The 12,495-nt window shown below is 42.1% G+C and overlaps 1 protein-coding gene across 5 annotated transcripts in view; it reads left to right on the plus strand.

Moving 5' to 3' along the window:
* Nucleotides 1–12,495, plus strand: part of SORCS2 (sortilin related VPS10 domain containing receptor 2) — an 806,006-nt gene that overhangs the window by 670,733 nt on the left and 122,778 nt on the right. For all 5 annotated transcript variants that reach the window (XM_074951738.1, XM_074951740.1, XM_074951739.1 and 2 more), the window contains exon 6: nucleotides 12,217–12,281. In XM_074951738.1, the coding sequence (XP_074807839.1) occupies nucleotides 12,217–12,281 (65 nt within the window). The remainder of the gene's footprint in view (nucleotides 1–12,216; nucleotides 12,282–12,495) is intronic.

A 12,495-nucleotide genomic window follows, 5' to 3' on the forward strand; every position in this document is an offset into this window, starting at 1 on the left:
CTTCTGTTAGTTGCCGGAAGAAAGCCTCGTCCACCTCATCCCCCTGGTCCAGTGGTCTATAGCAGACTCCCACCACAACATCACCCTTGTTGCTCACACTTCTAAACTTAATGCAGAAACTCTCAGATTTTTCTGCAGTTTCATACCGGAGCTCTGAGCAGTCAAACTTCTCTCTTACATACAGTGCAACTCCCCCACCTTTTCTGCCCGGCCTGTCCTTCCTGAACAGTTTATATCCATCCATGATGTTACTCCAGTCATGTGAGTTATCCCACCAAGTCTCTGTTATTCTAATCACATCATAATTCCTTGACCATGCCAGACTTCCAGTTCTCCCTGCTTGTTTCCCAGGCTTCTTGCATTTGTGTTTAGGCACTTAAGATAACTCGCTGATCATCCCGCTTTCTCAGTATGAGGCAGGAGTCCTCCCCTCATACGTGTTCTTGGTGAGTAAGGACTACGGAATGTGGCCTATTTCATTTTCAGTTAGAATTAGGGAAATTGTTTCTTTATTACTATATCTCAATCCTTAAAGAATTTATTTTCCTCAACTCAGTGGAGTATGTTGATCCTGTGCTATAGAAATCTATTTTTCAAAATATAGGCTCTTTATTTTCGTGAATGGTTAAAAAAAGACTTTATTTATGAAGAGCTCTTGCACTCTGGAGACCAAAGTTCAGTTCCTAACATGAAATCCTATGTGAGTAATCAGTCATAGCTGGAGTCATGGATGTCAACTGTAGTGGGTTTCTGGCTATACAAGTGCCAAGTGAAAAAGGGGATTTCAGACATGTTATGCCCTGAAGGAGGGGGAAGTGGAGATAGGATTTCACTGAATCTGTAACACTGAATTTTGTGTGAAAGGCTTTTGACTGTTAAGCCAAGAATCTGTATGGACAGTCATTCTTACATTTGGCTTGATCAGTTAAGGTAATATTTATTTTCATTTTTGTGTTGAGATCAATATGACAAACAGCTCCAGTACTGCTATTAAAATGAGATGGGCTCAGAGAATATTTTCATTACAAAGTATTTAAACATGGGGGGCAGACACAGAGCAGGGGACATTGGCCTGGTAGGGCATTGAATGAGCAGTTGACAGGTTGATTTTCAAAGATGATATAATGAATTCCCCTTGCCACGTCCAAAACATAAAGCAGTTGTAACTCAAATATATTATTATATTGTGTAAATCAAATTGTTTTTTGTCTCCCCAAGTAACTCAAATTCCCAGGAGCCATTATCCTTTAAAGCTAATGAGAGCAGACATTTGCAACAGTGTTTAAAAAAAAAAATCCCCACAGTACTGTATGTAGTAAAAACAGTTTTTCACCTGGTCCTTCAAATTGTAAGCAATGAATAATGCTGTTTTCACTGGATTTCTAAGGAGTGCTTTGCTGTTGAACTGACAGTGTGAATTACTGAAAATCAGTTTCAGTTCCAGATCTTGAACCTATTAACGTTCTGATAAGCATAATATTATTATTAACAGGTTATAATAAAGCGGTGCTGGAGAACAGAGAGTGCAAACTTGCTAGTTTTCACTGGGTCTTTGATAGGAGGCTCATGTAACCGTGATGAAGAGGGTTTTGTTTGTTGTTTTTAGAGCTAGCTTATTTGAGGATCTCTCTGCATCAGCATGCACCACAGTAAATTGCATGAAATATTTAACAATGGAGCCCTTTTGTGTGCTTCTTGAGGAACCTAATTAGTGTAGATGAACTATACATCCATGACAGATTCCACTTGATTAGGTACCTAATTCTTGCTTCTCTTGAATAAAATGAGATTAAAAAAAAAGAAATCATCCCCTGTCTCTTCCCCCAAATTAGCACAGGGCATTTAAAATACAGAAGTACTGCCTATATGGAGATCATATCCAAAGGCATCAGCTTTATATTATAGTGTGTGAAGGGTTATTGTTCATGATTCACATTTCAAGGTGTACTGTGTGTTAACAATTTGTGTTTTTGACTCCCATATATTATGTGACTGTAGGTCAAATTATAAATGACCACTACTACTTTTCTGATATTTTTTGTGATTGAAGTAAGTGAAAGCTGTTATGAGCAGATCACAAGGATGAGAAATAATTAAATAAAATAGCAATCTTGGTTAAAACAATATTAAAGGCTTGACAAACTCAGAACAAAGGAATTCTGAATATAGAAATTCTTAGTGTTCTTACTGAGAAATGTAAAATGTGCACAATGTGAGAGTGTATATTTGTGTATACACAGACACAGGAGCTTGTTTGTCTACTCCATTATATCATTTTTATGCTGGTGTAACTCCCTTAAAGTCAATTTTTGCACAGTGTAAAAACTGAGTTAACAGAGATGAGAATTAGGGTCCGTGAGATGGGGGCTGAAAGGAACAGAAGAGGAGCTTAAAGCTCCCACACACACACTAAAATTGTAGGGAGCTCTGCATAATTAAGTGGCCTAAGTGAGAACCTATTAATAGCTATTTGTATCAAATCCATCTAAAAGATCAAATTCAGGCCACTCATGATGTGTATGTGGGAACAAAGGTGGCCAAAACCCATGAGGACTGATGTAGCACTGACTTGCGCCTTGTTTAGTCATTTATACTCTTCTACAGTTGGGATGAGCCACTACCAAATCAGACTAGTAGTTTCACACTCACTTTGCTACAGGTATACACAACTCCACAATAGAGCTGGTCAGGAGATGAGAACATGAGAATTAAGGACTGGAAGAGATCTCCTAATTCATCAAGTCCAGCCCCCCTGCTATTACAGGTGACCCCATCCTATAATCATACACTTACCAAGCTCCATCTTAAAACCAGTAAATTTCTTGCCCCCTGCTACTCCTATTCGGAAGTTCTTCCAAAACCTCCTCTGGTTAGAAACCTCCTTCTCTTTCCAGGCTGAAATTACTCATGGGCATTTATACCCATTTGTTCTTGCACCAACATTGTCCTTTAGTTTAAATAACTCTTCTCCATCCTTAGTATTTACCTCCCTGATATGTCTAATGTCCTCCTCCTTCCTCCATCTCCCCCCCCGTACCCTGGGAATATTTCACCCAAACCAAAAAAATAGTCAAAATTTTCAGTGGAAATTTTTGACTTTTTGTCAACAACAAAGTCCTTCCCCAAGTCAGCTGCTGGCAATCAAATATCAAAAGATGTTGGGCTGAAAATTCCACAAATTGAGAAATTTTTAGCTGAACACTGATGAAAATTGAAAATGATCAATATTTTTGGTTTTTAACACAAAATCTAAAGTTTTCAAGGAAAGCAGGTACATTGAGAAAATACTTGTTTCCTTGAAAATCCAAATTGATGGAAAATTTGTAGACAGAAGTAGTCCACAAAGTACAGGCCAGTTGAAAATCAGGCATTGTGGAGTCCACATGCCATAGATTCTCCAGGGCTGCAGAAGTGGTATTCTAAGGTAGGGGTCAGGGAGTGTGGGCCACACCTTGTAGTGTATACCCCACAGATCCACCACGCACCCCACACTGCTGAAATCAGTTATGCACTTGGCACTAGTAATCTGTGTGAGCGGCTGAGAGGGCTTTCCTGAGCCAGCTAGAATAATATTGCTTGTGTATCAATAGTAACTTTGTCTGTATTTGAGGACAGACAACAAAAATGATTTTGGCAACAAAAATGATTTTGGCAACAAAAATGATTAGGGGGCTGGAACACATGACTTATGAGGAGAGGCTGAGGAAACTGGGATTATTTAGTCTGCAGAAGAGAAGAATTAGTGGGGATTTGATAGCTGCTTTCAACTACCTGAAAGGGGGTTCCAAAGAGGATGAATCTAGACTGTTCTCAGTGGTACCAGATGATAGAACAAGGAGTAGTGGTCTCAAGTTGCAGTGGGGGAGGTTTAGGTTGGACATTAGGAAAACTTTTTCACTAGGAGGGTGGTGAAGCACTGGAATGGGTTACCTAGGGAGGTGGTGGAATCTCCTTCCTTAGAGGTTTTTAAGGTCAGGCTTGACAAAGCCCTGGTTGGGATGATTTAGTTGGGGATTGGTCCTGCTTTGAGCAGGGGGTTGGACTAGATGGCCTCCTGAGGTCCCTTCCAACCCTGATATTCTATGATTCTATCATTCTATGAAATGTAAAGAGGGCCTGGATATGTCCCACAGTATTGATAACATCCAACTGAGCTGTCCATCCATGAGCTGCATGTATTGTGTGTGTCCTGTAAATTAGTGTTTCCCATACTTTTAAAAATGTATAAGTCTTCTGCACCCACCGGGTCTGCAACCCCACACTTTAGTAATTCTTAGATTCCAAGGCCAGAAGGGACCATTGTAGTCATCTAGTTTGACCAGCTGTATAACTGGGCTTGGCAGACTTTTTAAAATCATTTCAATGGATAATATATGATTATTTTTGAGCATTTTTTAATTGTTTGGGAAAGTATGGTGGGGGGGCGCAGTCAGACAGTAATTATGTAATCACAGTAGATGTTGAGATTCAAAAAGCTAAAGCTTAATAACCATTAAAACACAAATTGTCAACATCACATGTTGAAATACACAAAGTAAATATCCTTAAAACAAATTTGAATAAGTTCTCAAGCAGCATTTTTCTTATTTTGCCTATCTGTAAATTTTGATTATTATCAATGGAAATATTTTTTCATTGGTTTGTGTGTGTACAGTAAAGTCAATGTTTAATGATATTTACTTATAGAAACCTAATCTTCCAAGCCTATATATAACACGGGACACACACAACTTCCAAATGCTTGTGTAGATCTTCACAGTCTAATACTGTATCTTCTTTGTTACATGCTTTGAGGACCAGTGAAAATAGTTAACAATGTTGACCTTTAAAGCACCATTGGCATGTGAGTTATTTAAATGAAGGGAGCAGTTCACACTTCAGAGTTACTGTTTCAGTCTGTCTGCAAACTCAGTGCATTGGTTACACACACTTCATGTTTTGAGATTTTCTTTGCTACCATAACAACCAGAGACTGAGTTCTTAAAAAATGAAAGCTTGAGACTCTGGAGAACAATTCAGAGATCTATCCATGTCTTACCCTTTGTGGTCCTGAGGGGCAGCATCCCACACTTTGGGAGACATTGCTGTATATTAGTGTAGCTGAGACTCAAGTCTAGACCCTGATGATCTAAAGGTTACGCTTTTACTAGTTTAGCCAAAAAGGAGCCTCCCCTATGCAAGCTGAATTAAACTTGTCTCAGCTGGTGGTTGTTCTTTAAGTATCTTACAGAATTGTAATAAAGCGAAACACAGTTTATATATACAAAACATGTGTTGTCTGTACATTAATGTTTTTTTAAAGCTAACTTGCCTGTTTTATTATTGGACTATTAATAGGATCAAGTGCACATTCATTGGCTTATGTATAGTTACAGCAAGTAGTTATGTTGGAAGAATACAAGAAAAACATCTGAACCAGAAACAAACACATACACGCTATTTTCCCCCACCAAGCTAAAAAAACCCCAAACACTTTCATTTATCCACATTGGTTTAAATAATTTTTTAAGGGGAAGAGAGCATCTGGGGATCATAGAATCATAGAATATCAGGGTTGGAAGGGACCTCAAGAGGTCATCTAGTCCAACCCCCTGCTCAAAGCAGGACCGATCCCCGACTAAATCATCCCAGCCAGGGCTTTGTCAAGCCTGACCTTAAAAACTTCTAGGGAAGGAGATTCCACCACCTCCCTAGGTAACGCATTCCAGTGTTTCACCACCCTCATAGTGAAAAAGTTTTTCCTAATATCCAACCTAAATCTCCCCCACTGCAACTTGAGACCATTACTCCTTGTTCTGTCATCTGCTACCATTGAGAACAGTCTAGAGCCATCCTCTTTGGAACCCCCTTTCAGGTAGTTGAAAGCAGCTATCAAATCCCCCCCCTCATTCTTCTCTTCCGTAGACTAAACATCCCCAGTTCCCTCAGCCTCTCCTCATAAGTCATGTGTTCCAGTCCCCTAATCATTTTTGTTGCCCTCCGCTGGACTCTTTCCAATTTTTCCACATCCTTCTTGTAGTGTGGGACCCAAAACTGGACACAGTACTCCAGATGAGGCCTCACCAATGTCGAATAGAAGGGAACGATCACGTCCCTCGATCTGCTGGCAATGCCCCTACTTGTACATCCCAAAATGCCATTGGCCTTCTTGGCAACAAGGGCACACTGTTGACTGATATCCAGCTTCTCGTCCACTGTAACCCCTAGGTCCTTTTCTGCAGAACTGCTGCTGAGCCATTCGGTCCCTAGTCTGTAGCGGTGCATTGGATTCTTCCGTCCTAAGTGCAGGACTCTGCACTTCTCCTTGTTGAACCTCATCAGATTTCTTTTGGCCCAATCCTCCAATTTGTCTAGGTCCCTCTCTATCCTATCCCTACCCTCCAGCATATCTACCACTCCTCCCAGTTTAGTGTCATCTGCAAACTTGCTGAGGGTGCAATCCAGACCATCCTCCAAATCATTTATGAAGATATTGAACAAAACCGGCCCCAGGACCGACCCCCTGGGGTACTCCACTTGATACCGGCTGCCAACTAGACATGGAGCCATTGATCACTACCCGTTGAGCCCGACAATCTAGCCAGCTTTCTATCCACCTTATAGTCCATTCATTCAGCCCATACTTCTTTAACTTGCTGGCAAGAATACTGTGGGAGACAGTGTCAAAAGCTTTGCTAAAGTCAAGGAACAACACGTCCACTGCTTTCCCTTCATCCACAGAGCCAGTTATCTCGTCATAGAAGGCAATTAGATTAGTCAGGCATGACTTGCTCTTGGTGAATCCATGCTGACTGTTCCTGATCACTTTCCTCTCCTCTGAGTGCTTCAGAATTGATTCCTTGAGGACCTGCTCCATGATTTTTCCAGGGACTGAGGTGAGGCTGACTGGCCTGTAGTTCCCAAGATCCTCCTTCTTCTCTTTTTTAAAGATGGGCACTACATTAGCGTTTTTCCAGTCTTCCGGGACTTCCCCTGATCACCATGAGTTTTCAAAGATAATGGCCAGTGGCTCTGCAATCACAGCCGCCAACTCCTTTAGCACTCTCAGACGCAACGCATCCAGCCCTATGGACTTGTGCTCGTCCAGCTTTTCTAAATAGTCCCAAACCACTTCTTTCTCCACAGAGGGCTGGTCACCTCCTCCCCATGCTGTGCTGCCCAGTGCAGTAGTCTGGGAGCTGACCTTGTTCGTGAAGACAGAGGCAAAAAAAGCATTGAGTACATTAGCTTTTTCCACATCCTCTGTCACTAGGTTGCCTCCCTCATTCAGTAAGGGGCCCACACTTTCCTTGACTTTCTTCTTGTTGCTAACATACCTGAAGAAACCCTTCTTGTTACTCTTAACATCTCTTGCTAGCTGCAACTCCAAGTGTGATTTGGCCTTCCTGATTTCACTCCTGCAAGCCCAAGCAATATTTTTATACTCATCCCTGGTCATTTGTCCAATCTTCCACTTCTTGTAAGCTTCTTTTTTGTATTTAAGAGCAGCAAGGATTTCACTGTTAAGCCAAGCTGGTCGCCTGCCATATTTATTATTCTTTCTACACATCGGGATGGTTTGTCCTTGTAACCTCAATAAGGATTCTTTAAAATACAGCCAGCTCTCCTGGACTCCTTTCCCCCTCATGTTATTCTCCCAGGGGATCTTGCCCATCAGTTCCCTGAGAGAGTCAATGTCTGCTTTTCTGGAGTCCAGGGTCTGTATTCTGGTGCTCTCCTTTCTTCCTTGTGTTAGGATCCTGAACTCAACCATTTCATGGTCACTGCCTCCCAGGTTCCCATCCACTTTAGCTTCCCCTACTAATTCTTCCCGGTTTGTGAGCAGCAGGTCAAGAAGAGCTCTGCCCCTAGTTGGTTCCTCCAGCACTTGCACCAGGAAATTGTCCCCTACACTTTCCAAAAACTTCCTGGATTGTCTGTGCACCTCTGTATTGCTCTCCCAGAAGATATCAGGGTGATTGAAGTCTCCCATGAGAACCAGGGTCTGCGATCTAGTATCTTCTGCGAGTTGCCGGAAGAAAGCCTCGTCCACCTCATCCCCCTGGTCTAGTGGTCTATAGTAGACGCCCACCACGACATCACCCTTGTTGCTCACACTTCTAAACTTAATCCAGAGACTCTCAGGTTTTTCTGCAGTTTCATACTTGATGAGATAATGAACTTTAAATGTCAGCCCAATCCACATTAAAACAGATCAGTTGCAGCCTCTTGCTCTAGAGTGTTACAGTGGAAATGAAAATATATGTACAGATGCAGACCTCACTTTTGTCACTGCCAGGTGCTGCCATTGTGTGGAATGAAGCTGTCAGGAGACAATTGTCAATTCTGGGATATTAGAAGAAGTATGAAAAGCCTAAAGCTATTGACAGACATCAAAATCTATGTTTTTTGAAGCCACTAGTGATAAAGTATGGATCGGAGAGGTTATTTAAAGCGTACCCCAAAAAACAGTCTTTGCATTATTGATGACAAGTGGTATCTCCATCTCAACTTTTGAAAATTTCAGCTTGAAGTTTCTGCAGGTTTGTTGCTCGGTTGTATGGGGTCAAGTGCAAAAAGTAAAATATTCAGCAAACAGCATTCTTCTTCCCTGAAGAGCAACGGTTGAGCTATCATGGGTGATTTGACATATTACAGATATCTACATGGATAGAGATGTTCCACACTGTGAAAAAGATTGAAGATCTTCCCACCATTCACATGCACTTTAGCTTAAGCCATTCTGTGGGTTAAATAGCTTCTCTGGCTTAGCATATTGTCCACAAAATACCACAATAGATTTTAGAGTAGCAGCCGCGTTAGTCTGTATTCGCAAAAAGAAAAGGAGTACTGTGGCACCTTAGAGACTAACCAATTTATTTGATCATAAGCTTTCGTGAGCTACAGCTCACTTCATCAGATGCATTCAGTGGAAAATACAGTGAGGAGATTTATATACACACAGAACATGAAAAAATGGGTGTTATCATAGAATCATAGAATCATAGAATATCAGGGTTGGAAGGGACCCCAGAAGGTCATCTAGTCCAACCCCCTGCTCGAAGCAGGACCAATTCCCAGTTAAATCATCCCAGCCAGGGCTTATCATACACACTGTAAGGAGAGTGATCACTTAAGATGAGCTATTACCAGCAGGAGAGCGGGGGTGGGGGGGAAAAAGCCTTTTGTAGTGATAATCAAGGTGGGCCATTTCCAGCAGTTAACAAGAACGTCTGAAGAACAGTGGGGGATGGGGGAGGGAATAAACATGGGGAAATAGTTTTACTTTGTGTAATGACCCATCCACTCCCAGTCTCTATTCAAGCCTAAGTTAATTGTATCCAGTTTGCAAATTAATTCCAATTCAGCAGTCTCTCATTGGAGACTGTTTTTGAAGTCTTTTTGTTGTAATATTGCGACTTACCAGTCGGAGAACACTTCAGTCTCTCTGGTCACTCGATTACAGACCTTGATTATCACTACAAAAGGTCTTCTTCCCCCTCACCCCCGCTCTCCTGCTGGTAATAGCTCATCTTAAGTGATCACTCTCCTTACAGTGTGTATGATAACTCCCATTTTTTCATGTTCTGTGTGTATATAAATCTCCTCACTGTATTTTCCACTGCATGCATCTGATGAAGTGAGCTGTAGCTCTCGAAAGCTTATGCTCAAATAAATTGGTTAGTCTCTAAGGTGCCACAAGTACTCCTTTTCTTTTTACAATAGATTTTGCATTTTGCAGACCGATTTCTCAACAAAAGCAAGATTTTTCTCTTGTTTGTGATCTAGCAATTTCCTGCCTTGTCCTATCTCCTGTTCTCACATCTCACTTCTCTCCCCATTAATTTTGTGCAAAATACTGCTGCAAATATCTTTCCCACCGGTTCGTCTGATCATGATTTTTCTCATTGTTAAGAGCTAGCTTATGACTTTTCTACAAGCCCTGTGTATAGGGCAGCATGTACCTTGGATCATCCTAGGAGCAATGCCGGGGAGGCTTTGTGCCCCTCAGAGACACGCTTCCCTCCCTGCTTCTCCCATGCTCTGTGGGTAGGAGTACTAATTTGCTGCTGGCACACTACCATGTTGCATCATGTGTGCTAGCTAGCACATTGTGTGGTGGAGTCAAGGCTCCACCCATTCCTGACACACCTTCTCTGGGGGATGGGTAGCGTCTACATGCACAGTACCAAATCATAGTCTAGTTCTGAATGTCACACTACTACCCATCTTTTTCCATGATCAGGTCAAACTTCTCATCTGCACCTTTAAAGAACTCATTAGTATCTCTACTCACTCACTTCTCTCATCACATTTTCTCCTCCACACCATTTTATTGCATCCTAACCTTGTCCTCATACAGAGGACTTCTACCAACCCTACTTGGAGGGCTTAAGTGGGATTAAAGTGGTTCACAGACCTTGGGCTGGCCCTCTGCTCACAGATGAATACTATCCATTTACAATAGCACTTTTAAGACACACTTTTCAGACACAGAAGCTGCGGGATGGGGGAAGCCCCAACAACCCCTGACCCGCTCCCCGGTAGAAGCTGTGGGATGGGGGGAACCCCAGCACCACCCAACCCTGTCCCTGGCAGAAGCTGCAGGATGCAGGGGAAGCCCCCAGTTCCACCCAACCCCGTCCCTGGCAGAAGCCTCAGGGCAGCAGGAGAAGCCCCTGCCCCCGCTCTCTGGCAGAAATGCCAGGCGGGCAGGGCAGGAGAAGCCCAATCACCTGGTCCTCCACAGAAGCTTGGGAATGGCAGGGGAAGCCCCAGCACCCACTGTGGCCCTGGGCCTGAAGGAGCTCTCACTCCCTGCTGTGGACCCGGGACCGTGGTGCGGGGACAGAGCTTCTCCGGTCTTGGGGCTGCAGTGGGGAGGCAGAAAGGAGTGAATGGGTTGCAGGGGGATGCAGTGGGGGGGCAGAATGGGGAACCCTGGGTGGAACAGGGATGGGCCCCAGGGAAGGGGCAGAAAGGGGTGGGGCCTCGGGCAGGGCCAGGGGCAGAATGGGGGCTGGACCACAAGCGGAGGGATGGGAAGGGGCCCCCTACTTGGTCCGGCCCAGGGCCCCAGGGAGCCTTAATCTGCCTCTGAGTCTGACCCTTAATCTTTCCCATAAATCAGTCCCATCAATGCCATAATCAATCAGTCATTAAACAATTATGCAAGTTCAACATAAAGTATACTCTTTATTGCTAATAACCATACCAAGATCATCATTTGCTCTAAGTATTTTAGTGGTTTTTAAAAAGTATCCAAATTGCACTTTCTCAGTCCATGTATTTGCTCCCTGTGTCTTCATGTCATATCTGCTTACTTTACGGGCTCTTATATTTTGCTAGTGTTGGCATTGAAAAGCCAATGCAGTTGTGGAAGTGTGAGCTGGATTCTGTTTTGCTGGGTGTATTGTCAGCAGAATTGTGTCACCTAAATTTTCCTTGCAGAATCTTCCTTATGAACCATGTTGTAGGAGGCAGAAAGAGTACCACTTCATTTTCTAATCCTAGGCTGAGATAGAAGCTCTGAGGTTTAAAAATAATCTTTTAGCTGAGCAAATGTGACAGTTATCTGTTCCAAGAGAATCAGTCTGGATCCCCGTTATTTCTTTTATTAAGTTAAAATGCACCTTTAGTTCCATTCTCAGGATTTCCTACTGAATATTATTCTTCATTTTTAAATTGCTTTGTCAAAAGAGAATCTGTACTTCCAGTGAATGTGCCTAACAAAGAGTAATTGATTAGTTACAGGGGCTGTGTGTCAGGTTTAGAAGATTTCTAGTACAAAAAGAACCCCAAATATTTCTTAGCAATATATTTGCCCGATTGTCACTAATGTCAGAGCTAGTTGTAAAAGAGAATGTGCTAACGTTCAGTACTGTATATTTATGAAATTAGGAAAGGATTAAACTGGGATTGCCTCAGAAAGATCCAGTTTTATTTACTGTTCCCCACCTATTTCTGTTCCTTTCTCCAGTTGAACTTAATGTATATCCTGGTGGTTTGTGTGTTCTAGTAATGGAGATTCTAGTAAAACAGAAAAAGCAACGCATAATGCTGAGAACAGGAAATGTATGATTTCCATCCATATAATCTAAAATTATAAATGGGGTTTATTTTAAATGGCCAATGAGGATGTGGGAGCAGTTTAGTACAAAATCTTTCTATTTTTCCATCCATGTAATTACTATTCTGTAGCAGGCCCAAGATAACTTAATTATATTATGTTCTCAGGGCCATTGCCGGAGTTGACAGAGACCCTGATTTGGTTCATATGGAAATCCAGGACCCCAGTGGAGGTATGCTGATGAAAATGATAGCAATAGATACCTGGTGTATGGCTGTTTCTTTTGATTTTAAAGACTACTTTTTGCATTCATTTATAAAAAAGTGGGAAGAAATATTTTCCACTTGTCAGATTCTTGCTCTGTTTATATGTATTCAGCAAAACTGTCCTGATCTATAAAAATGTAGTATGATTTAAAATGTACTTGTTTTCCGCTCTGAAATAAA

The sequence above is a fragment of the Natator depressus genome, chromosome 4 (genome assembly GCF_965152275.1).
Source record: "Natator depressus isolate rNatDep1 chromosome 4, rNatDep2.hap1, whole genome shotgun sequence".
In the NCBI taxonomy this organism is placed as follows: domain Eukaryota; kingdom Metazoa; phylum Chordata; order Testudines; family Cheloniidae; genus Natator; species Natator depressus.